This window comes from Nomia melanderi, chromosome 6 (genome assembly GCF_051020985.1).
Source record: "Nomia melanderi isolate GNS246 chromosome 6, iyNomMela1, whole genome shotgun sequence".
Taxonomy (NCBI): Eukaryota; Metazoa; Arthropoda; class Insecta; order Hymenoptera; family Halictidae; genus Nomia; species Nomia melanderi.
In genome coordinates, this window is record NC_135004.1 from 10,700,415 (window position 1) to 10,727,051 (window position 26,637).

Here is a 26,637-nt window from a genome sequence, read left to right on the forward strand (position 1 = left end):
TCTCATTAATTAGTTTCAAAGAATATCATCTGGATTTCATCGGAAAATGTTGAACATTTCCGGTGAAACACTTTCGAGTACAAAGGGTTAAACTACGGTATCGAATACAAATTTCAATTTTATGTAATATGTAATACAAATATATCTATAAGTATCTTAATTCCAACTTTGATTTTACGTATTATAGTTTAATTGTTTCTATAAGTATATTAATTACAGTATTGATTTTATATATTATATTTCTGATGTATCTATAAGTGTAGAGATTACTATTTCAAATGTCGTTACAAAGAAACTTCGAATTTTTCTTCTTTTTCCATCATTTCTTTAAGATCGAACCACGTATCGCCAAGTTACGAGACTAGTCGCGATATGATTTATTTTATCACCACTTGACGCAATGAGAACGCGATCGCTGTTCCTAAAAAGGAAGAACAACAATTCTGATACTGATAGCACTGTAGTAGTTCAACCACATTTTAGTGACACGGATACGACAGTATAATCGTCATATCAAATTTCGATAATTTGCATCGATAATTATCGAGGTACGCGATCAAGTATGTTACAGGCATTCCGAAAGCAGCGGAAGAGATCAATAGGAGAACCTTGCTTATTATCAACGAAAATCATTACTGATAGTTAATATCTGTCAAAGGGATTACGTGACAATTTGTATCATAATGAATAGATAACGGGTGTTTCTGCAAATTCAAATGTTTAAGAATATAATTAAAAATATAGAATTGCTATAGAACGTGATTTTTAATAACATATGTTATAGAAAGCACTACAATTTAAATATTTCTTGTTGTTTCTTTGTATATTATTTATCTTCATTCCATGGAATTTCTATAATAATTAGAATTTCATTAGTAATGAATATTCTGCTCGTTAGCGAATTAAGGATTACGTAGTTTTGAATAGGAATTAATACGTCTAGTTCGAAGTGAATTCTGTTTTCGTACTAAAATTAGTAATCTGAATTATACTGGCATAATAATTTGAGGGTTTCCAATTGCTTTAACTTGTTCATGTTATAATTTATTTTGTTGTAAATGTAATTTCGTTTACAATACATATTTTAATTAATTAAGAATGCATATTATTCGTAAAATCGAAACTTACTTATCCATTCAAATGAAAAAAGCATAAATGAAGAATTATATTTTTTATTAAATGTCATGAAGTAATTTCAAACATTATTATGAATTCATTTCTAAGACAAGTGATTAATTGTTTTCCACTTTTCTGCTTTTTTCCTCGCGAACTATTAAGTTTGACGTCATGAATATTCTAAAAGACGTTGTTTCACAAAGCTTCAGGTTGTTTATGGAAGCGGTTGATATAAACGTTCACACGTGACTCCCGATCACTACGTTGAAAAATAGCTGTTATCTAAATTATAAATTAATTCCGGTAGTGTGAATTTTCGGAATATTTCCATTGGAAATACTTTATCAAATTTATTGAGAACATTTCTGCAGAAAGCGAATAATAATTGTACATTAAAACGATAAACATGCAAAGAGTACCGCGTATTTCACTGCATCACTTGAAATATTGATACGAAATATTTTTGTTGTAATTGAAATTGTATAAATACGTTTCCTGTAGCAGTTGCACGGTTTTGCGAGAGCCAGCGTATAATAACGATAAACAATAATTTATTTAATTTAATCATACATTAAGGAATTTATTTAATTTAATCGTGAATTAAAGAATTTTATTTCACTCAATCATGTATTAAAGAATTTATTTAATTTAATCATGAATGAAATAAATTAGATTAATCGATTAATAGTTTTATTCCGTTACAAAGGTCTAACAAGATGAGAACTTATTGAATTATCTATAAGATTAGTAGAGAATTGGATTTCCTCGAGCATTCCTGGATTTATAATTAAGTTCAGGATCGTGTCTGGAAACGTATCAAAAAAGGTGCAGAATCTTTAAATGACTTCGCAAGAATTCGCGAAGAATACATTACGAATTTACGTAAGCAAAACGGAGCCACTGTAACTAATGTTTAATGAAGTGTCCTGGATTACCATTTCTGAAGTAAGTCATCTAATATTATACTCCTGTTGCTACGGTGAATATCATAGAAGCTGTATGTTAAATGAGTAGCATTCTTTATATGAGCTACAGAAACTGCATCTTTGAATAAATGCAACTAAAAAAATTCATGCATCTTACTGAAAGTAGAATAAAAACACACGCAAAGTGTCAATTAAAAGGCATTCATACTTTTGTCTACAAAAAAATGCCAAAGGATCTACATTTCTCATCGAAGGAAACGAGATTCTCCCTTTAATTTATTCGAGACTAATCAACATCAGATGTGTAATCACGCTACATAAAGTAAAAATGAAAGATGTATAAAGATCAAAATTTGTTATTAGTTTTAAGATGTCTTTAACGCTACAACTACCCCACAGTCACATTGACTGCTTAAAATTCCTCTGTAGAAACTCGAAGAGTGCATCTATTGAGACTTACAATTCAGTTTACGTACTGCTAAATCGATTTCTTCACTAATTTTCCAGAGAATTACCTGTTATCTCCTCAATAACCGCAAAAAGAAATCACGGGTTATTTTAACTTTCTAATTTTAGTATTAAAATGAGCTTTGGTAAATCAGCAAAAATTTTTTCTAAATTTTTAATATAAACCACAAGAAGTTCTAGCTCTTGGAAATCGTCTTTCAGCACTTTACACTCGAGAGGTGACTATCAAGCACCACTTGACTTGACAAAGCAAACGTTATAAACTCTAATATGAAATATTAAAGTTTGTATAATGCATAAATTTACGAAATGCTGAAATAAAATAATAGAAAATATTCAAATAAGATAAAATTCTTTAACTTATGTATATCTTCTAATTAGTCAACTTCAAAGAATGTCGTTTCTATCTCATTCGGAAATGTTAGATATTTCTGATGACAAATTTTCGAATGGTTAACGTAATCCTGGTGATTTTTCGTCGCTCGTAACTTCCTCGAATAGGAGCGACAACCTGTTCGTTCGGGGGCCATAACGTCGCCGGCAATAATTATTTTAGCAAACGAGAACTCGGGCTCGCTGAGGTGAACGAACCGACGTCAATAAACTTATAGAATGGTAAGCAGTTTCATTCTTAACGTGTCACGCGAACGATCGCCCGGCTTCCCGCCGATGAAACTATTCATGGAAGATCGATTGAAGTGCGCGCGTTTCGTGTAAACAGAATTCTGCGTGGGTATAGGTGAAACGCCACGGAAAACCGTACACGTATAGTTTGAATGCTTGTAACTGGACAGCGAATTTTTATGCAATTATGGGAAATTAGTATGTAAGTGCGAAATTGTACAAAATGTATGTAACAGGGAAAAGGATGAAATATCTACGGTATAGTGCTTTTTATAGTATTTATTGTGAAAAAGTGTATAACTGAAAAATATAATTATTAAATATAGAATTACTTTCGAAAATAGTTCCTATTGTATTTGTTATATTATGCATTATTATATGTTTATTATATTATAAATTATATGATACTACATTAAATTTCTAATAATATTTTTAAAAGTTTGATTATACATGAAAATCTGCGGACTCATAACTTTGTAACATGTAAAGCAAACTGAGTAATTTAGGTAATATTTATTAAACGCTGTAACAATTAACAAGATATAATGAAGATTACGTTAAAAAATGCAATTTTAAAATTCTATTTCGTATTTCGTTTTATTGGTCATGAGATCATAATTAAATCGTGTAAATTATAAGGCAGGAACTTCGACTAGAGGAAGCGTTAATTATTCGATTTCGAAAGGTAATAAAGTCCATTATATAAGAAGTGTGTTAAATAATGTGAATTTTAGTGAATCGCGATCTGTGTTTCATGACAGCGAAATATATTTTATTTGACAGGTTAAACATGCAGCAGGTAGCCATAAATAATTGTAAATAACATCTCGGATACTAGTAAATTGTTAAATCTACTGTATTATATTAAAAATACCGGGCCAGATTATCAATTATATGTTTAGATAACGATTGGAAATATGTAATGAATTGAATTAAATTTTATAGCCTCCGGGATCGACGTGAGTTCAATAGAGGAAAACGGAAGTTATTTATAGTTAGACCTAATATTTTATAATTTCCACGCATCTGGGTGGCTAACGAACAACAGTTCACTTCCTGCGTGTTAGAAGAAAACTATGCGTATTCTTGGAAAACGTCGCGTGTACAGGTCGTTAGAATGCGTTATAAAACGTACGGACATCCAGGCTGAATAAACATGTGAACCTAAAACGTTAGACGGCTGTACGGTCTTTTATGTGTATACATAGATTTCAACAAAACATATTGCACAAGTTAACATGTGTACTTATCAATAAAACAAATAGGAGTATTGAAATATTCGAAGATGACAGTTATTTATAATACTATTTAAAACAATTAGGATCCACTAATTAGGTACACCTAATAATACTAAAAAATAGAAAACGTATTTAATGATAAAATATCTCATCTTACAAATTAACAATTTTTAAATTGAACAACTAAATATTGTATCAATTAGTTCTCTAAAGTTATAATAAAATATAATTAACTATGATAATACTAAAAAATGAGAAGTATTTAATTGCAAAATATATTTACTAGTAAAATAAGAATTTAATTTAAGAATTGGATTTCTTATCAGTGAGTTCTCTGAAGTTAAAATTCTTCTCTTTATTTACTTGATAAAGATAAAACTAAATCGAATAAAATGTAAGTAAATTCATACTTTGTTTCTGTTCGTTTCTCGCGCGAAAGCCTGCATTTGCATTGAAATCTGAAGTAATGACATTTGATGCTTTGTAACGCTTTAAACGTCTACAGTGTGCATCCCATTAAACGTGTAGAGTAATTGTTAAACACGTTTCGTGTCACTCACATACGACTGACAGTGTTGTTTTGCAATATACGGCGTCACTCGTAAATGAATAACCGTTTAAGCCATGTCAGTCATTCCTCAAAACGCGCTAAATCGACGGAAACGGACGAAAATTGCCAAATAAAACGAGAACTTGATCAAAAGATAATTAAAAAAAAATCAAGAGAAAAGTGTTTAATTTAAATATTTTCGTTCTAATTTGATAAAAAATGTGTAAACATTATACGATAGAATTTTTCGTAGAAACAAACAAAATTAAAAATGTTAAACATTAATTTCTACGAAAGAATGAAATATACCATTACTTTCTGTATTAGGAGTATTTCTGCATTCACTTTAACATAGATTAAATATCAAAATTCTAATAAATTTTCATTTCATTTAGTTCCACGAAATTAAGAGATATAAATGTATCAACTATCCCAAGTTAGAGATTAACAGATAGTTACGAATGAAACAGATTATACTAAATTCTTTAATTTATGCAGATTTTCGTATACAACCCCTTTTTTATTTGAATTTTAGCATCAATCTCCACAGTTTCATGAGATAAATCCAGGATACAATAAAGAATCTCGATCTTAATCTTCTAATCATCGTTTGTTCCCTTCTGGGTAAGAAATGCGCAGGGCATTTTATATAAATAGGAAGCATTATCTCTCGTACACTTACATTTCATTCCCTTATCTTATCATTTATTTCACAATTAGGTTCCCAAGAGTCACTAAAGCGCTTTAATCATTTCTACAAGAAATAAAGAATACGCGCGTGTTCGAAATACACGTTTACCGCAGAAACTCGATATCCATAAATGGCAAATAATAATTGCTTTCATTACTGTAACATGTTTAATCATGATACAAGCATTATCCCAACATCATCGAGCAACTCAGCCCACTTAAAATAAACAAGATCGAACCATCGAACTGCTCAAAACACTCGAACGAAAGAACAAGAAGCATAGATTGTAATTCTGAAATGCCAATTAATCTTTCGATATCCAATTGAAACTTTACAAGTAAGAAGAAATTGAAACATTGTTCTCTCAAGAATCTCACTGTGCAAAAGGTTCATTCGGATATGGAATGTTCAGCAACATCTTTTCGTTTAACACGTCGACTGTCACGAGAATTTCGAGCGTTTTGTTATAGTAAGATTTATTCCTTTATGATAGAGGAAATTAGTATTAGAAGTAATTATTAATGTTCTGGTATTGCAGTACTCATATTACACTATTATCTAACCTCTGATGTTACTAGATAGTTCAATGCAATATCAATTTTCTTATAATTGTTTTCAAGCAATTTGGAAGCTCCGGTCATCGGTGACCACTGTGGCAGTCAACGTGTTAACGTATCTCATTCACGCATTCGTTATTTTAATTCAATTGTAAACAAACAATCGTCGGCATGACTTGTTACCAACGAAATAGTTTAAATATAAACATTCAAATGGGAGTGAAAGAGAGAGAGAGAGAGAGAGAGAGAGGAAGGATGGAGGGGGTTGGAGTTCGGTGTACTCTCTCTCCCGCGACGGTATGAAAGGCTCGATTTGCGAACTGTTTCGTTATGTAGAACATTTCATTCGTAATTCCGGGAGTTCACCGTTGCCAAGTTGGCAACTGAGCCGATCGATAACTCAGATTATTCTGGCTGGCTTCGTTCCCCGCGCATATATATATTATATTTTATATATATTATGTACAGGGTGTTCAAAACATACTCAATTCTATTTTTACACGATTTTGATTCAACGTGAATTAAAATAATATTTTGTTTCTTATATACATAATTTAAATTGTTTCAACGAAGCGACTCAAATTTTTTTTATGGTTTTCACATGTTTTTGATGTAACGTGAATTAGAACAAAATTTAGTTCCCCTTTTATACGATTTGATTTCATTCAACAAGATCACCTAAATTTGTTGAGGTTTTCGCACGATTTTAATTTCTTTTTGTACAATTTGACTTGATTCAACGAAATCGCACAAATATACTAATATTGTTAGTAATAATATGAATCATTGTCGATTATTAACTGCTATTACTAGCACTGATTACTGTTAATTATTAATAGCAATCCTTCAAATATTAATATTTAATTGATCCAAGAATATTTCACAAAACCTCTATTTTTTCGAGGAAAATTGAAAATTAGTCAACTGTCATGTTAATCTACTTATATACGTCAACATTTTCGTATAGAATCCATCAGAAAGACAGTCATTTATAATTCTATATTTTTATTACAATTTTCTAATCAAGCATTTACAATCTTACGTTTACATAACGTATTTCTCTTATTTTCTATCGTAGAACCTGTTACTGTTTGATTAAATCAAACTGAAACGCCTCTACATCCAATAAATTTCGCACTCATGCACCGTAAACTAGTGCGACACCGGCAATTTTTCATTCCCCGCAAATCAAAGCGACTCACTTACCTGTTTTTCGGAATTATCAGTGTTTCCTCGTCGCGGAGCACTCGTCAGGCAGAACGTGAACGCGTAGCCTGCAAACAGAAAAATAAGGGAGGTTGGTATGAATGACCGCGAATCGAAATTTCACATTCATCATTTAATTAACATACTAATGGCCGTCGTGAAGAGTGATATTTTAGCAATTCAGTCGGATGTAACCCAGGCAATAATCCCGAAGTGTGAAAACATGTTATAAATTATTAATTGAATATTCATGTCGTGCGGAATTTTTGTACAAAGGCTAACATGATAACCGTTGACACTAGAACTATCCAACAGTTGAATTGTCTTTTCCAAAATTTTGTACAGGAGCTCTAAAAGTGTATCTATTGAAATTTCGACTGACTTATAATTCAGTTTGCGTATTACAAAAATAATTTCTTTAATATTTTCTTAGAGAATAATTTGTTATTTTTTCAACAATTGTCCCAAGTAAAGAAGATAAATCATTGAATAGATTTAGAACATACGAAAAAGTGTATTTTTAGGACTATTTGTCAGTGCTAGGATCATTTGTTAACATTTTGAGTTATTCTTAGTAGCGATCGTTATCGTAGATATTTATGTACTTTTTATTCATTAATTAGTCTACGTGATTACATACTGTATACGAATACAATTGTAATATATGCAATTAAATGCACAGAATCTAGTGAATCATTTAATGTAAATTTAATTAGGAACAAGGATCGTAAGGAAGGAGATGACGAATAAATTGAAACATAAAATTGCACGGTCAATTGAAAAGTAATAATAAAACTTAATATATTTAATATGAAATACTCAATAAATAAATTTATTTTTAACGGTGGAAAAAATTACATCGAAATATTAAAATTTTAGTCAAATTTATATAATTACTTGTAAGTTTACGAAATATTACCGGATATTATTTTTAGTATATCAGTATGTGTACTATTCAATTGTGATGATATTACAATCAAATTAAACTGTCTGCTGAGTGAAAAAGAACGAAATTCCCGGTATCATTGCGAAATAATGCAATATAGTATGAAGAATATTCGGAAAAGATGAGACAAATGCTCTTTGTCCTCTTCGATGGCATCATTGACTCGTGCATTATAGTTTGGAACAAAGCCAGCCTGTCCATGTCAGTCTGCTTGGTAGAGGCAGTGCATAATGTATTGCGAATTACAAAATACAGAGCAATCGACATTGTTTCTGAACACTTTATGAAACGTTTTTAAACGGTTAATTGAAAGATAGTGTTCTGCGCAGACATTAATAAGGATCATTTAATACTAGAACTGTCAGATCGAATAAAATTATTAATTTCAAATTTCTTTCTTTCTAATTATTAAAAAGGAAAGAATACCTTACCGAGAAATGATTAAGTAAATTAATTTACTCGTGTGTATGCTAAAGTCTAAACTATTCGAAATTGTGACAAATGTATTCTTGTAATTTTTAACCCGAATTAAAAATCAGCCAATATGGCTGCTCAATGCTAAACACCTATAAAATCAATTGTTATCGGATTTAATGTTGAATACCTAGGGAATACTAAAGCTTAATTGTCTTTTATGTTTAAAACTTAACATACTTCATAGAGTACTAATTGAGAGATGACAATACAAATTTGTTATAGAACGTTGGAAATTCTTTGAAATATTAGCACACTTTAAAAGATTATAAAAATCAAATCCTATAATAATAATAAATAAAATAAATATAAAACGTTGACCTACCGCTGTAAATTACTTTAATTCATTTCCCTAAAAATAAATGCAAGTTTACATTCAGCATTGAAAATAAATCGAGTGCAAAGGGTTCATTGCTTGACAGTTTCTAATAATAGTTCCCAGCCATAACCAACTTCCTGCATTAACAATATAAACGTATTTCATCTGTTACACTTCATTTTTCTGTAATAACTTAATTGTAAAGCTGGACCAGGCTACACGTCGAGTGCAATTAACGATAGCAAAAAGTTGGATGGCACAAAGGACTCTATTCTCGTAGGATTTGATTGTTTTCGTAATATCCAAGGATGCTGCTGACCCACAAAGTGCAAATGAATTGTATTCTTGTTAAGGGCGCGGGGCATGTGTGTGTATATTTTTGTAGGTGGAGAATCTTAGACGCATCGTTACACGGTCATTAACGACAGGAAGTGGGATGTGTCCGTAATACAGTAGCCTCCACGAGAAAGCTACTTCTCGGGACCATAGAGTAGCTCTCTCGTGACACCAAACGCGATGGCAATTAAGATACCGGCCGAGCGAGACACACGCTCGCGAGAAAGTAAGATGGCAGGCTCGAGTGATCTGTTCGAGTTCGGCGGGTGTAACAAGAGTAGCAATATCGACGTGTAAAGCGTTCCTGACGAGAACGTGTTCGACGTATTTTGATAATTTCCAAGGGACACTGACACTGGAACTACCAAATGGGTCAGAATTACTTATTCCCGATTTCCTCTTGGATAACAAACGATTACTAAAAAGGTACAGATACTTCAACGAAAAATTATTAACGGAACTAACAATTGAAATCTCAACAAACGCACGCTTATGGTTTTTATAAAGAAATTTGTGAAAGTCAGTTTAAGTAATTGGTAGTTCTAATGTTAATGTAAATGCCATTCAAAGGGAAATTCGTATAAATTAATGTAATAGTACTTTACTATTTAACAGCTTGTCTTATGATGTGCCAGACTCTTCAAAATAGTATTACACAAATAAAGGCAGAAGGATTTTCTTATTTCTCAGAATATTTTCCTTCATTAATACATTTTTCAATTTGTTGTATCAGTACTTAAAACTGATGCTGATCCTTTGCAAAATGAGTCACGCGATAAACTCGGAACAGTAGTTCGTAACGATGTCTAGAATTTATTAATTCAAATCATTCAGAATTTCTCAAGAAAGGAATATATTCATTAAAACGCATTGGCAGATGCGCATCGAATCAAATAGAGCATATTTCCGGTGAATAATCGTCCTCTGAAACATCAAATCGTGTTTCCTTCCTTCGGTAAAATCCGACATTTCATATTACACGACCTAATAATGGAACAAATATAGAACAATGGTGTTGGATCGTATTAGAAGTTAGGTTAAATTGAGTTTGGTAAAAGCGGAAGTTAGTGAAAACAAACAAGTAATCCGGCTAATGTCTTAACACGTTGAACACCGCACGATTTCATAGAACAAAATGCACAAAATGGAAAAAATATAATATTAAATCATTTGATCGAACTGCGTTATTATTATTGCGCGCTGATCTTGCTCAGTGTCATCGCATTCGGTAGCATTGTTTATAACATAGAAATGTTGTCAAATAATCGTCTTTCAATTAAATGAACTGTAGTAATTCGATTTGATCGGGGGCCACCGGGTGACCCCCATGGCATTCAACGTGTTGAAGTACCAAAAATGGCGTAGAACCGCGTTACCGGTCTCGAACGTGTGAAGTTCGACTGGACTGGCGACTAAATGGGAAGAAGATAGGATGCCGAGGACGCTGCATTAGCAATTGTTTATTTTGCAATCGTCATTTATAACCAGCTAACTCGTTTCGCAGCTCGAGGTGCACCGCAGCGAATGGCTGCTTCCATTCCTTCGCGTTTCATTTACAAAGCATCGCGACAACGCGGCTGCAAAAACGCTTGTAAGTACAGTTGCGCCGTGAATTATCACGGCCAGCTTCGTGCGTGTAGACGCCACGTAACGATTCGTTACATTAAGAACTCAAATAAACGAAGTACGCGAGTATGCACAAACGTGCCGAAGCGAATCTAGCGAACGACGCTCGTCGTTGGGAAAAATCTCGATTTATAACTGCCACGACGGAGCAATAAAACTGTTAATGTATATAGTAAAACGCTAGGATCAATGGGCGCGTATTTAAAATGAGCAATATGTAATCACCTATGTACACGAACTTCGGTAGGCGAAGTCATCGTTTGCATTATTCAAATGGAAACATCGAGTTTCTTAATATGTAAGAATTCCAAATGACCTTTAAACTCCACGTTGATTCCAATATTTGTAGATTAAGATTTAAATGGGAACAGTAAAAGCAAGGGAACTGCATTATTTAAATGGAAATGGTAATTTTCTTAATATGTAACAATTCAGAGTGATCTTCTCGCTCCAGGTTGATTTCAATAATTGCGAAATAAGGTATAAATGAGAACTGCGATGAAAACGAAGGAACTGCTTTGTTTAAATGTCAATATTAATCTTCTTAATGTGTAAGAATTTCGAGTGACCTTTTAAATCCACGTCGGTCGTAATAATTGCAAAATAAGATCTAAATAAGGAAAGTAATGAAAACTGGGATCGGTCATTTTTCATGCGCAATATTTTCAGTGTTCAAATGTAGTTTCTTCAAGTTATCCTTAAGTTTTTTTTTCCTAAAGATTAGAACGTGTAAAAAATGTGTTCGTGTCGGTTGTAGTCAATATGGATAATAAAACAGTTGATTTGTATTTGTGTAACTGTTCGAATAGAAACGGCTATGAATAACTACTTTTTTTTCCAACGCATTTGCATGTTCTTTTTCAAGGAGTACTACGTGTACAAGGAGAGAGAATATTTTATGGATATGACATTTAGTGTACAGATTGTATAACTCATCGAAATAACAAGATTAAATACATCCAGTTCTGTTTTTACTCAAATCTTTCATACTCGATTTATTTTTCTCTTTTTATACGACTCATACGATGCAACACGAATTGGAAAACAATTAATTGTACTTTTTCACGATTTGGTTCTCAGAATTTTTATGGTTTATTCTATTATTTTATTGATTTCTTAGATCTGCATCTGCTAAAACAGATCACAAAATTAAGTCTCTTTTGTAGTACACGTTCAAACAAGTGCAAATAGACTTTACTGGAAAGTTTGCATCGGCTAATAAATTTCCATATGAAGCACACTAGACCTGACATCATTTAACAGTAATTAACCCAAGACCTATGACTCACGAACCATTGAATCACTGATGGGTTTCGATCGTTTCTAGCATTTAGTATTAGGCGAACCGGGAAGAAGTCAATTATTTATAACCTAACAGAAAGCTTTATTATTTCACAAAAATTTGTCAATATTAATGCAAAATATAATTCCTTTTTTCTTGTAGGGTAGTTTTTCAAAAATTTGTAGGTTAAACTTAACACTCAGCCAACCGAATGGAGAGATCCCTCATTTTTCCCAGCAATGCGTTGCCTTTTATTTGGTTTATTGTTTCTTTGGTTATTTATCTTAAACTGGGGTTATTTGCAATTCATCAAATACCTTTCTTACTTTTATGAAACGAAGTTTTTAATAGAATCTGTTAAATGAATTCTATTAAAGTTAATGAATATATGAAGGAACTATAATATATATTTTATTAATAATATATATTACCAAATAATATATTATTATATATTATTATATTACATAATGTTGGGTTTAATAAATGATGACACTTCCTTATTATTTATTTAATAGAATACAAATCTTATTACAACAGGACTATTAACATGAAGGACAAAACAAACAAACCAATAACAAAATCGTTACCCAGAACAACAACATATATATTTTAATATGACAATTAAGGTTTCAGATATTTGAATACCTTCGAAAGAAGAGTATCGTAAATGGAAAACGTGTGTGTTTCAAGGTTGACAGTAAAGAATTTCAATGCCATGATACAGTTTTTATGATACAGAAAAATATTTATTCTCTTCTTGCTGCATCTTGCGACAGATGAAAAAATGCATTGACATATGTCTGAATTATAATCTTCGGAGAACCTTGGGCACAAAAATGCGAAGATTATAGATATATCGCTGCATAACTCAACGAAGCAAATGATATAACTTCAAGAAGCATTACGAGGTACAATATCTGACAAGCTTCAAATTAGTATACTGTCACGTCTTAGATGTCATCGATTAGAAAAACCATGAAGGTTAAAAGATCAATCGCAGTAAGAAGTTTTGACTTTCTAGTTTTCGTTTTGTTAGACAAATTGCGTCGATTGTACGAGTCATTTGATGACTTCTGTTTTGACGTACAATATGTTAAGGTAAATGTGCCGATAATCAGTTAAGGTATCATTAATGTTTAACATAAAATATTTAATATAAATATTTAATGTAAAATATTTAGCCCCTTCTTTAGACTCGTGACGAAAATTTTAAACTGCATTTGACAAAAATAAGTGTCATTTATATTTTTCAAATATAAATTAAATATTATCCTAACTATTATCAATCGTCATCTAATAAATTATCAACGATGACGTAGTTGTATCGATCATAGTTACGAAACAAATCATAGAGCAAATGTTTAAGTACTAACATTTGCATTATGTGTCAAATACATTAATTATTTACATCATTTATAAATGATATTATTTACATTATAAATAATATAAATATTGCATAATGATAATAATTGCGTAGTAATAATACCAAAGCAATAATTATGATTAATTAATTACTGGTACATTCACCTGGAGCAGCTGATATTGTCGTAAAACGCGACCAGCACGAAAATCAACCGAAGGTGGTGCGCGTTCACAAAAAGGAAGTAAAAACGAAGAAATCCAGTGGTCTTGATTCGAAAATAGCGTCCGCGCGAATATAAGCACGCGATTGGTTCGCGTTGAAGACTGAAATAAAGGAAGGTCTCTACCTCGGTTTTGTATATTTGGCTTTTACAGAGGAAACCGCGCGCCGCGGTTCTCGCGGGCTCCTCGCGGGAAACATCATCGATATTCGTAACGCGAGACAATCAACTCTCTTGCGTGGGGAACGCGTTGAGCAACAGCCGGGATACATAGAGGGAAAAATTCCGGGATAAAAAACAAACTGCAAAGTGACCCGAACGGACGTTGCGAGAACCACGTGAGAATAACCGAGGAATTTTTTTTTTCGCAACAGTAATCTGCATCGCGATCAAAGAATTTTCGAGAATTACTTACGCCTCGACGGTGAAAAGCGCAGAGCCAGGTTTCACGATAATTCGTCTGTGATTTATTTTGCGTTGGAGTAGAGCCATTCGAAAATTGCCTTTCTGCCGGGCAATTCGAAGTTGATTGCGTGTAACGCAAACTTGTACACTCGATTCTGGTTTTATGCGATAGATATTGGCTCGTGTAATATGAAACGTCGGATTTTGCGGGAAAAGGTAACTTCATTTGATGTTCTAAAGGACGTTTTTCAAAGGAAATCTTCTCCATTCGATTCAATACGCTTCTGCCAACGTGTTTTTAATGGACATATTCCTTTTTCGAACAAATCTGAATGTTTGGAATGAATATATTCTAAAGACACCGTTATAAATTACTATTTCGAAGAATGAAATTTTCATTCACAGTATTGTCCCCAAATGCTTTGTTTATATTTTGTAGTTTATAAATTATAGTTTAAGATTGAAGTTTTAGAAAATGTTTAAGTGGTTACATGAAAAACAGGAATAACAACAACAGGAGGACAAACATTTATTGGTAAGAAAAATCCGAAAAATAGACGTTATAATTAAATGAACATTATTGTGTGATACTCATATTATTATAATATAATCAATTTCTTTAATAATTATCTTTAACACCGCTGCACGACGAAAGTTTCTGACAGTCGAACGACAAATGATTTATTTCATAATTCAATGTGATTAATTCTATATTTTAAAACAAACTACTTCTACAATGGAATGTTGATGGATGAATGGCTTAAAATACTTTTACATCAATATTAAAGAATTGATAACTGGTGCACCACTTGTTCTGAAATATGTAGGTCGGTTTTTATTACACCCTAGAAGTAGAACTGTGGCAGAAGGAAAGACACGATGGATTTTCAAGAGAACTATCAAAGTAATATTCACCGATTTTTGTGAAACTTTGGTAAAGTGTAGTTCTTACGAAGATATTTCACGCATATTCCTTTCTTATCTGTCATCATACGTATTGAAAAGATGAAAATAGCTTTCAACACTGCAGATATGAATACATTCAGTCGAATATTTTGAAAATCACTAGAAAAAAACATTTAGTGACTAATAATTATAGTCCAATCAGTGTGTTGAATATTATAAATGATATTTATGATAATAATTTCACTGCGAAATTACAACTGCCAATTGTATCTTGTAGAAAAATCATACATAAATTAAAGAACAGTATTATCCTACTTCAACGCTCATTCGTTGATGCATTGTACAATACATTAACATTAATTATCTAATTTTATAATTGAAATCGTAAATAGAAAACGTTATCCACGCGCGTAACATAGATTTAACTATTTTCAGCTTACTTAGACCTATTTAATAATATTCGTTGAACTCTGCACGATTTCATAGAGCAAAATACAAAAAATGGAAAAAAAAACAATATTAAAACATTCGACTGAATTGGATTATTATCATTTCACGTTCATCAAACTGAATGTCACCGCAATGGGTAGTATTATTTATAATATAGAAATGTTTGCGAATAATCATCGTTTAATTGAGTGAATTATAGTAATTCGATTTGCTTGGGGGTCACCGGTGACCCCCGTGGCATTCAACGTGTTAAAGATATCCACGTAATGAAGATCTACGTATAGCCAATACTCGCAGCAAGAATCAATAAAATAGATAATGAACGAAGATGGAAAGAAAGATTGATTTCCTCGAAATGTTGATTGATTCGTGCTATTTTCAAATTTATAGCTTCAATCTTGCTGAATCGAATGGCAACTGACATGGAGAATAAAAAATGGCTACAACGATTGTAATCGAAGAACCTTTTACACCGAGTATCTAGATTGTACGAAAAGGAGGCAAGAAACCAAGGAAAATCGATATATAAATTAATCGAGCTCTGAGAATGCCACGCGAGACATCGCTTAGAATTTTCACGTAATTATATCATTTTCACGCATACCAAATTCTCTGTGAAATCACACGGTGTTCACGCATGACGAACGGCTATCATACGCGCGCCATCTTTGTTGCGTCCCGTATGATGACTCATAATACACCGAAGACGACGTAACATAACATTATCGTAATATAATCACGCGTGTAGAACGTTATCGTGACGTATCGAGCTGCAACTTAGCTCGAGCAGCGTTTATCGTCATAACGGTTTGGACGTTATGCTGTACATACGCTTGATTATCAAACGAGTTCTCGTGTTCGGCGAGATCGAGCAGCATTTAATCTCTTCGCTGCTCACGGTAAGAACGGATGCAATCAGAAAATTTGAATCATTGATATTCCCCTTTTATTCGGAGAACACCAATAACCGATGCAGCATCTTCTATTAATAAATGTGCGGTATAACGTGTGTATTTTAATAATATAACGAATAAAAACGTTTGACCCCTTGTCGTTTAAAGAAACTGACTTTTCTGTTCGAACGGAATTGAGTACCGACACTTGAGATTTTATACTTGCGAGTCATCGTTCAATCTTTTGCACTCGAAAGTTTCTCGCGATCTTCTGGAAATTCGACAATTTTTAGTATTTTCTGGTGAGATATACACGAGGTGTTCTTGAAACGAACGTTTTTAGTTTTACGGGAGTTTATTCTACGGCTTATTCGATTGTTCTTAGAAAAATTGATGCTCCTTCGTTTAATTCTTAGAAATTTTTAACTGAATTTGAGACGTCTAAGTGTTATTTACTTTTTTTAAATATAAATTAAATATTACTTTTCTATTATTAATTGTTAAGCTTTCGAGTAAGTGTAGATATAGAATAAAATGTTTCTTTCCCACATCAGTTATTAACGATAAAATAGTTATATTTATTATAGTTAAGTAATAAATCAGGACAAGAAGTCAAAAATAGACTAGGATACTATAGGTTACACTATTAGTTTACTAAGTAATATTTACAACATTCAATTTGCGCCAGATGGTGTCCCGTAAAGCTAGTATTAATAAAGAAAATCACGTAAATCAAGGAACAGAGGTATTTGATTTCAATACTTCATATTGATGCATTATACAGAGCTCAATATTAAATATTAAAATTTTCCCGAGTACAAAGGGTTAAATGTCTATTAACCCTTAGCCCATTTGCATCACAGGAAAAAGTGGAAAATTGGTCCTCACCACCACAGATGCTTCAATCACACGGCAATTATCGCATTCACGAAATATATCTTTCCTTTTTCTTGTGATATACAAATTACACAACAGTGACGCGCATATAAGCGTCTACGATGCAAATGGGATAAGTGAATCATTTATAATTAACTCCTCGACTCGTAATAACGTGCGAGACTCATGGTGAAGGTTTTAAACAGAACTGAAGAAATATAAATATTACTCAATTATCGTAGATACAAATGAAATATTATCCTTCTATCAATTATTATAATCTAAAGTAAACATAGGCATAGAATATACCTAGAATTTGTCTCTCTTTTCAATAAATCATCAATGGCAAAGTAGTCGTGTCGATCGTAGCTGAGAAATAAATCGTAGATCAAGGGGTTAAGTGCAATACCATTTACTATCATTTACTATCATTTACTAATCTACAATGCTTTTCTCTATGTGCATATTTTTCAGTGCGTATTTTTCGTGTGCACATTTTTCTGGTTACCGACGAAAACAGTCGGTTCAAAATGGCTGCCGCGCGCGTCGCGCGGGGGTTAAATATCAGACGCGATTCTCAGATTTAGGAGCGCAGGCGAATAAACCGGACAGCGTTAGAGGCTTCTCTTACGTCTGGAATTCCTGCGTTCGTCGCACCGTCGCGTCGCGTCGCGTTCTCGTAAGTACGTTTGCACTCGTTTAAGCATTCTGACGTTTTGCATTCATTTGTTCGCATCCCCACGCGAGCTCGCGACTGTTGCGTCGTTGTTTTAATGGACGGGGCTACCGGGAATGTTGGTCTACCACTAAACCGCTGAAATATTGAACACGCTAAGCAACGGAATAATTACGCGAAGAGCGCCATAAGATAATTACGCGGTCGTTTCCGTGCGTATTAGGTCGCGCAACATGAAACGTCGGATTTCTTGTCACCTGCAACTTGATCGACTGCGAACGATTATGTATTGACGGTTACTTTTTCTCAGCGGGCTGATGCAAATGTTTTGACGTTCTTTTATAAGAAACAAAAGGAAACGTTCTCAACTGTTCAATGGTTGGATCGAGTAAAAACGATGGAAAAAGTGTCCTTTACGCACGTTATAATAGTTCGAAAACAAATGTTTGTTTCGAAGAAAAACATGTGTTCGTTGATCACGTACGATTTTCATTTTTTCATGCTTATTCGCACATGGGAGAATTCTTTTCATTTAAAATTTGTTGAATTCTTCTATGTTCATTCGTAAATCTGAAATTTTTAAAAATTTTTCCATGTTCATTCGTACTTCTGAAGATCTCGATTTAAAATTTGTTTGACTTTCCCACGTTCATTCGTACGTCGGACAATTTCTTTAATTTAAAATGTTGTTTACTTTCCCATGTTCCTTTACCCTTTAATACTTTCTCTTCGAATAATAGGACAGCTCGCGTTATACGATCTAATATTAATATATGACTGATTTTCATTCATATTCGTGACAGTTTATCGAATACAAATCAATATTTTCTGTCGAAGAAGATTTTGAGGAATACCCTCCCCCCTTTTCTTCGCGTTCCTTCGACAAATTACCCATGATCCATATTCATTGGGTATAAAGATGAAACGACCGATTTAAAACACTTCTGGGATAAAGTCGAAAGACATAAAATTCGTAGCTGCCCGTATAAACCGTCAAACTAAATTTGGGTTATCTATCTGATCGTAAAAATGCCTTTCGATCGTAGCGTTTTTCAATCCCCTAACTGCAACGATGAATTTCATTTGGTATTGCCGTAATATTTTCTTTACGAGCATTGTAAAAAGTAAAATTGTTTCGTATAATTCATCAAAAATTTCGACAGTTCGTCTTGAACTAAAACGAAAGTTGAGAACTGATGGGCTTTTCCTTGCAATTGTTGTTTTTAAAAATATTTAGACGAGTACCAAATTATTTGTTCTATCCTTTAAATGTACATTCAAATATATAATATAAAATAATATAAAACAATGTAAAATAATAGAATAATGCGAAATAATATAAAATAATATGAAATGATACAAGACAATAGAAAATAATGTAACTCTAATACTTGAATTTCATTTGAAATTCAAACTATTATGTCGTTTTCTAATTTTATTTCCCATTCTGTTTAAATTTCTGATCTACACATCTCCATACGGATTTTTTAAAATCCGCAGAACCGAGCTTCGATCATTCTCGAACAATTCTTCAGGTTTCTACCAGTCATCGCGACCGCCTTAATACATGCGGACAGGGCCTGCGCGTTCATCTCGCTACATACATCACGTCCATTGTCGAATAAAAGGATGTTGTACCGCTATCATTGCCGCCATTATCGTCGGAGTGTTCGCCGAGGACTGGTCCCCTCTCACCGACTCAACCTGCAGTCGTCGATGCTTGAACCGCGGTTTTCTTCGTGGCTTGGCAAGCTTCCACGAGGAGACGCGAAAAGCTGTAGGGACGATTTAAAAATAGGCCACTGGTTCGTCCTTAGAGTACGCTTTACTTACGGATTTCCACGCGAGAGACGAACCCATCAATTCTTCTCTGCCGCTGAACGAACTTTGCTATAGGGATAGCATCATCGAGAATCCGATGGAGATCATTTTACGAACATGTACGCTCGTTCAAGAGAGTATTTGACACTAGATCTATGAAACGCAACCATTCGACGAATATCGAACTTTATCAATATTATTCAGTCAATGTTTACGTTGAATTTGATTGGTCGAATTATATGAATACGGTTTTTAGTAGTTTTAAACGTCTAGTTTCCAAGATCAAAATGAACGAACATCGATTGTTTTAGGGACAATAAAAGAAACTACAATAAATGTCTCTAGTATTAAAGTTAGATGTTTCAATATAAATATAATTAAAATACAAAATAAGACTGGACATCTTAGATATATTACAGGTAAAATATCTACTATCTGGTGAATACTACGTTGCCATTATAATTATATTGATTTAAACTATTTTCGTCAAAATAAAAGTTGTGTATTGTTTATGTAATTTAATTTATTATATTTCTATGTAACCTGATTTATTTATGATTTTCGTATCATTAATTTAGAAATTGAAGTGGCAGTGTTTTTGTTTCTGAAATTTTGATACGATAACGAAACGTATTAGAAAGAATGTAATTCAGGCTTTAATACTTTTGTAGACCAGTGTATTAATTTGGACGCTGATCGTCAAGGAAAAAAACAGCGTACGTACATGTTTCGTTTTGAAACTTTCGAGAGTCTTATTAGGCAAAAATGTAGATTAAAATCTTCGCCCCACATCGAGGAAGTTTCTATTTTATCTGTATCTTCCGAGTAAACGTCTTCATGGAAAATTATACCTTTGGACAGTAATTTACAGAAGAAAAAGCGCGATAAACATTTGTTCTTATATTTTTGAGATATACTTTTTGAAAATATAATATGAAAACTTCATCGTATTTTATCGATTCCGAAAGTTTTCGTTTTATCTTTATTTTTGGTGTAGACAATTTTACGGAAATATATCTGCACTTTTAGAAATTAATTTGCGAAAAGAAAAACGGGAAAGACATTTTCTTGTGTTCTCTTAGAAACCTTGTTAAGCAAAAATGTAGGGTAAAGTCTTTGTTCCATTTTACGGAAGTTTTTACGTTATCTTCATCTTGAGCGTGGGCAACTTCATGAAAATTCGTATGTACCTTTACACATTGACTTATAAAAATGAAAACAAGACGGATATTTATTTTAGTTGATCCGGGAGATTCAGTAGGAAAAAATATAAGTTGAAAATTGCGTTCTACTTCTTGCAAGTTTCCACTTTATCATATCTTGTGTGTGAACGACTTTATGAAAATTCATATATATAGGTACCAATTTGCAAAAGAAAAGCCAGATTAGATATTTAATTTTATTCTCTTGAGGGTCTTATCAGGTAAGAACATAAACTAGAAACTATATTTTTCCGTTAACTCCGGCGAACTGCGTATTTATTGAGTCGAGTATGTATTTGAATATGTTTCGTAAAATTCGAAGCTCAAAATGTTCAAAGAATAATTTCACACTTGCATAATTCCTTCAAAATATTAAACGGTGCAAAAACTTCAATATCTGACAAAAAAATTAATCTTGCATTGAGTCTAGTTCTATTAAAAAAGTACTATACCACTATTTATTCGAAATAATGTTACACAGGTGCATTGAATAATAGTTTATTGTTGTTAGGTAAGTATTCATAATTTAGTACGAAAATCAAGTCTGAAGGAGTTAAGTTCAGGCGAAAATTCGAAGAAAAGTTTGACAAACTATATAAAATCAAAAATTTTACATTACATTCTTTAAATATACTAGGTAGTCTATTTTCTGCAGAAACTATGAATAAATATCCTGCAGTTGTAATTCGAAATCACGAAACAAAGATGGACAGCAGAAAATCAGACACGTGAATTTAAAGTACAGAAATCAGGTCTGAATGAATCAACCAGTTAACTGCGTTTGAAATGATACTAATTCTTTCACAAGTGAATTCCTTATTCCCTCAGATAAACATGTAATTCTTCATTTTACTTTCGCTTTTCGTTAAAATATACCGTAGGTAGATTCATGCTGCGTTCAACTACACTTCATTCTTTTATTCCATCGCGCGAAACGAGAGATTTCTCAAACTAAATTTCACAGTTAACAGGTTAAACAACAGCAATAAAGCTACCTCCACACAGAGTCTACACTTCCCGAACATTTGAGTTTTCACAGCACTAGCGGAAAATTTGGCGCATCGATCGCGCGGAGCGAACTTCGGGAGAGGATTCGGTATTCATAAAGCGTACGCTGCAGCGCTGCTGGTAAGAACGAACTCGCGCGTTAACGAGCCCCAAAAATTACAAATGAACGTTCAGAATGTTCACCGCGGCTTTTAATCTCGCGTCTCCCGTTGCAGTTCCGCGGGGGGAAAGAGTGAAATACCGCGACAGAGATTTTCGAGGAGACAGAGACGACACGGAGAAACGCGAAACGAACGGAATGTCCATAACCCTGTGGCGAAACGAGCCGCGTGGCCCCAGCGAATATAGCGAACTTGAAATTCGCCGGGAGGAGCACGAAGGGGTGCCGTATATTCAAAGCATGGGGGGTGACCCTCCTCGCAAACTTGACGAGGGGGAAAGGGGAATTACGTGTGTAAGCCGGTCGGCTTGCTTCTCTAAAATCAATAGGGCCGCTTCGAACGCGAACGCTCGCCGTTCAACTTGCGAAACTTGCTTCGAAAATTCGTCGAGGGAAACCGTTTCGAGCCAGCGCCGCGCGAAATTCATTCGGCACGCAACGTGGATAGCCGCGAAAATGTTGAAGTCGCGGGATTTCAAAGTTCGGTTGCATTGGGAACAAAATGGTACTTATTTTTTTATGGAGAATCTTCGGAATTGCGAATCTTTCTAGATGATGAGCGAAATCTCTTGGAATCATTGTGCGAAATTCATTTGGGCGCAGCGTGGATATCTACGAAAATGTTGAAGTCGTGAGATTTGAAAAAAAATGTTGTATTGGGGAAAATATGGTTCTTATTTTTTTATAGAGAATCTTTGGAACTTCGAATCTTTCTAGATGACGAATGAAATCTCTTGGAACCAGTGTTGCGCAAAATTTATTCGGGACGAAGTGTGGATATTTAAGAAAATGTTGAAGTCATGAGATTTAAACAAAAATTTGGTTGTATTCAGAAAGAAAATGGTTTAATTTCTGACGAAGAATCTTTGAAAATTTGGCTCTTTCGACACGGCGAGAGAAACACTTTGGAAACAGTGTTGCTTTCAGAAATTTACTGAGAATGAAACTCTACACTGTAAGACAAAACATGGCAATACGTTTGATTTCTCGGTTCGGCGATCTGCAATAGCCTGTTAAATCTCCTGATTTGTCATCCGCTGACATTTTCTTAAGGTGAAAGTATAATCTCATCACTTTAAAGTGACTGTAGACACGAAGGTTAAAACTGGAGAGAAAATTGAAAGTATTACGCTAGAAATGTTCCAAAAAATAAAATGATTACTAGTATTATAATTAAAACAAAAATCTGTATGACATGATCACTGAATAACCATTTCGAATCATCAAAAGAAAGAATTATTCCATTCTTAAACCAAATATCCTTTCTATATCTATCATTTTACATCCGTTCACCAATATTTTCACAAACGATCAGAAAAGAAACAGACGAATTTCGCGAAATCAGACAGAAATCTTCATAACGTGCTCACTAAATAAACATTCCGGGCCATCGAAAGAAAGTAATTTCATTCTCAAAACAAGTACCCTTTCCCCGAGGCTCTCCCGCGCGTTCATTCGCCGTATTTGCGCGAGCGGCTCGAAAGGCTCTCGCGTATCCGAATGATCGCGAGGGTTCGAGCCGCGCGGATGGATTTCGCCGCGGAGAGGACAGTTTCCCCGCGGTGTGGTCGCAAAACGGTTATCCCCCTCGCGGCTCCAATCCCCCATGGTTTTCACTTTACGACGGGCATCCTCGTAAAACCGGCGCGCACCGTCCGGCACAATAAAATATAATCGGCCGGCTCGAATCACCTAATTTCGAACTTTCTTCCGTGAATCGGCCGCCTTCCGATTCACGATTCGGAATTAGAGAGAAGCGGCACGAGGAACGCGGGCCCGCGGCTAGGCTGCCCAGTGAAATCGTTCATTTGGCGGGAGGGTACATAATTGGTTCGGGATCATTTGCAGCCGTCCGAACGAAAAATCGGCCTGCATAAAGGTTGGGCCGAGTTTGCAGGCCGTTTCTCGAAAATTGACTACGCATTCTTTCCGATAGTTAACCCTAGCTGCACCGTGTCTGTCTGGGTCTGTTCGGACCCGAAGCTAATGACTATTATCCTTTTTTCTACAATTTTTGCATCGTTCAATTGTCTGGTTAACGTCTGCACGATCGATAAAATCACTGCTGCAAGGATTGACACCAGATTCACGGAACGAGCCAATTTGACTCATTGAATTTTATAAATATTATTTGGTACATTGTTTGGATCGATTTTGATTGATTCAATTACGATGATTGACTCGTATTGAATTTTATAAACATTATTTGGTAAACAATAATACATTTTTAAACATTTGATTTGAAGATTTTAAGCATTCTGTATTAAGTTGAACAAGAAGTCTCGCCCATTTGAACGTGGCGTTCATATTATATGGCACTTACTAATAAACATTGCAAACAGGTGAAGTATAAGACAAAACAACATTTCCGAATAAACTACGCAACCCATATTTCAACGAAGTTTAACACTAGAACAACCGAGCACTTAAACTTTTGAAAATTTCATTATAAGAACTACAAAGTGGATTTATTAAGATTCGAATTAGTTTAAATTTCAGCTTAGGCATTACTTAATCAACTTCTTTACTAATTTCTCAAAGAGATATTCGTACCTCTTCAGTAACAGCAAAAGAAAATATCAAGGAATCATTTCAGCCCGTTTGGTAGTCCTACTGTTAATAGAACGTACTAAACTCCGCATTAAACACTCGATAAAAATCTACAACCAAACATTTCGATCAACATAATCCAATCTTTCCTATCAGTTTCCCGCGCCAATGTTTAAATTCCCAGAGAATTAAGTAACAGTTAGGAACAAAACTCTCGAGTTACACAAAGGTAGCCCGTACAAAGTTTACTGGCCACGCTTCCCAGGCATCCCGGCAAAAATGTCCGACGAGATAGCTGAGGGAAATTCGAGTTTGCGGGCAGGAACGACGAACGGAGCCATGAAACAGCCGCGCGGTCGTCACCGTGACTGCGTCGTTCCATTACAAGCGGCGTAGTTCGGAAACTGAGTTAGACGGAAAATGTTAGAAGCCGGCAACCGTGGCGTCCGCGTGTTTCAAACGTTCCATCGCGGGAAGGTCTGTCTGTGCGTGCGCGTAAACATGTCGGGAAGGCAAGGAACGAAGGCGGAGTGGCCCGGCGAGAGGCTAAAGATCGACAGCCCGGAGAAAACCGGGATCTCGATCTCTCGGACCGGTCCTCGCGACCCGACGTCACGTACGAGGAGTTAACTTCTTGTCCCCGGGACGAACGCACGGTACCTTCCACGGATAAAACGAAACTTCCCCTGGGCAATAAAAGATTATTCGACTTCTTTTTTCACTCCTCGGAGTAGGTATGATTTATTTTAGGGCTAGACTCGTGGGAGTTATTTCGCCGTTCATACTTTCGCGGGCGAATTATTTACTCGGATCATAAATAATACGGTTTTTTGATAGGCTCTTCTTTTATTTTCCAATATTAGAGTAATGTTACGTAATTCCTTTGTTGACTGTGGAATTTACTTTAAAAAGCCCCTCGTTTCGGGGATAATAAGATTAAAAGATGTGTGTAGTCGTCGAAGGCAGGAAGGGTATATTTTTGTGGGAAACCAAAGAAGAATTAGATGTTTCTCTGAATAAATGAAGAATGTCAAAGTCAATCAACTGGGTAATATTTAATATTTACTTTATGGTAAACTTTCAATACCCAAAATTCACTTGCTCGAAAACTTGTTCGCGATGAGCATTTCAGTAAGTGGAATTGAAAAGATCGTATTACTTATGGGATGACCCGAACGGATACTACAAAAGTATTTATAGAACTTTCCATTTATAAAGGAATAATGAGTTTTATTTACAAATTACCTAAGTGTTCCATATTAGTAGCCATTTTCTCAGATCTTTTCGACTTTATTTACATTTTTCACCGTGGCTTGGAGGCATTGAAATTTTTGCTCAGTTATCGATCTGTCTTACGAATTTTCATTAGTTTCTTCGTCTTTTGATCCAGATTTCATTGTAAAACATCCATATCTCTCATTTTAGTGTTCCATAGTAGGTGGCGCTACCCTAACATGAAAATTGAATATTCTCTACCGGAAAATAGTACTTCTGTTCGGTTAATAACGACACGTGCTTCCTGCGACAGTTGAATATTCATAAGCGCGAAATGAAATTTCTCTTCGGTTGATAATGAACTGAGAATATTTACATATACGAATTTGAATTTGAAATTTTCGACACGTGCCTTCGATATTCTAATGCAATGTGAATTCCTTGTTCGGGTGTACTCAAAGAATGCGACAATCTGAACAATTTTATCTTATTTTCGTCGATTCGAATCTTAAATGTCTTCTCCTTCTTTGTAT

The 26,637-nt window shown here is 34.2% G+C and overlaps 1 protein-coding gene across 7 annotated transcripts in view; it reads right to left on the reverse strand.

The window, feature by feature from the left end:
• The window catches only part of Ipk1 (Inositol phosphate kinase 1), a 276,465-nt gene that overhangs the window by 131,734 nt on the left and 118,094 nt on the right, over positions 1 to 26,637 (reverse strand). For 5 of the 7 annotated variants that reach the window (XM_076368289.1, XM_031978695.2, XM_031978694.2 and 2 more), the window contains one exon: positions 7,377 to 7,444. In XM_076368289.1, coding sequence (XP_076224404.1) covers positions 7,377 to 7,444 — 68 coding nt within the window. Of the gene's footprint in view, positions 1 to 7,376; positions 7,445 to 13,886; positions 14,033 to 26,637 lie in introns of those variants that run through there. The other 2 variants (XM_076368292.1, XM_031978697.2) reach the window with 1 other exon arrangement.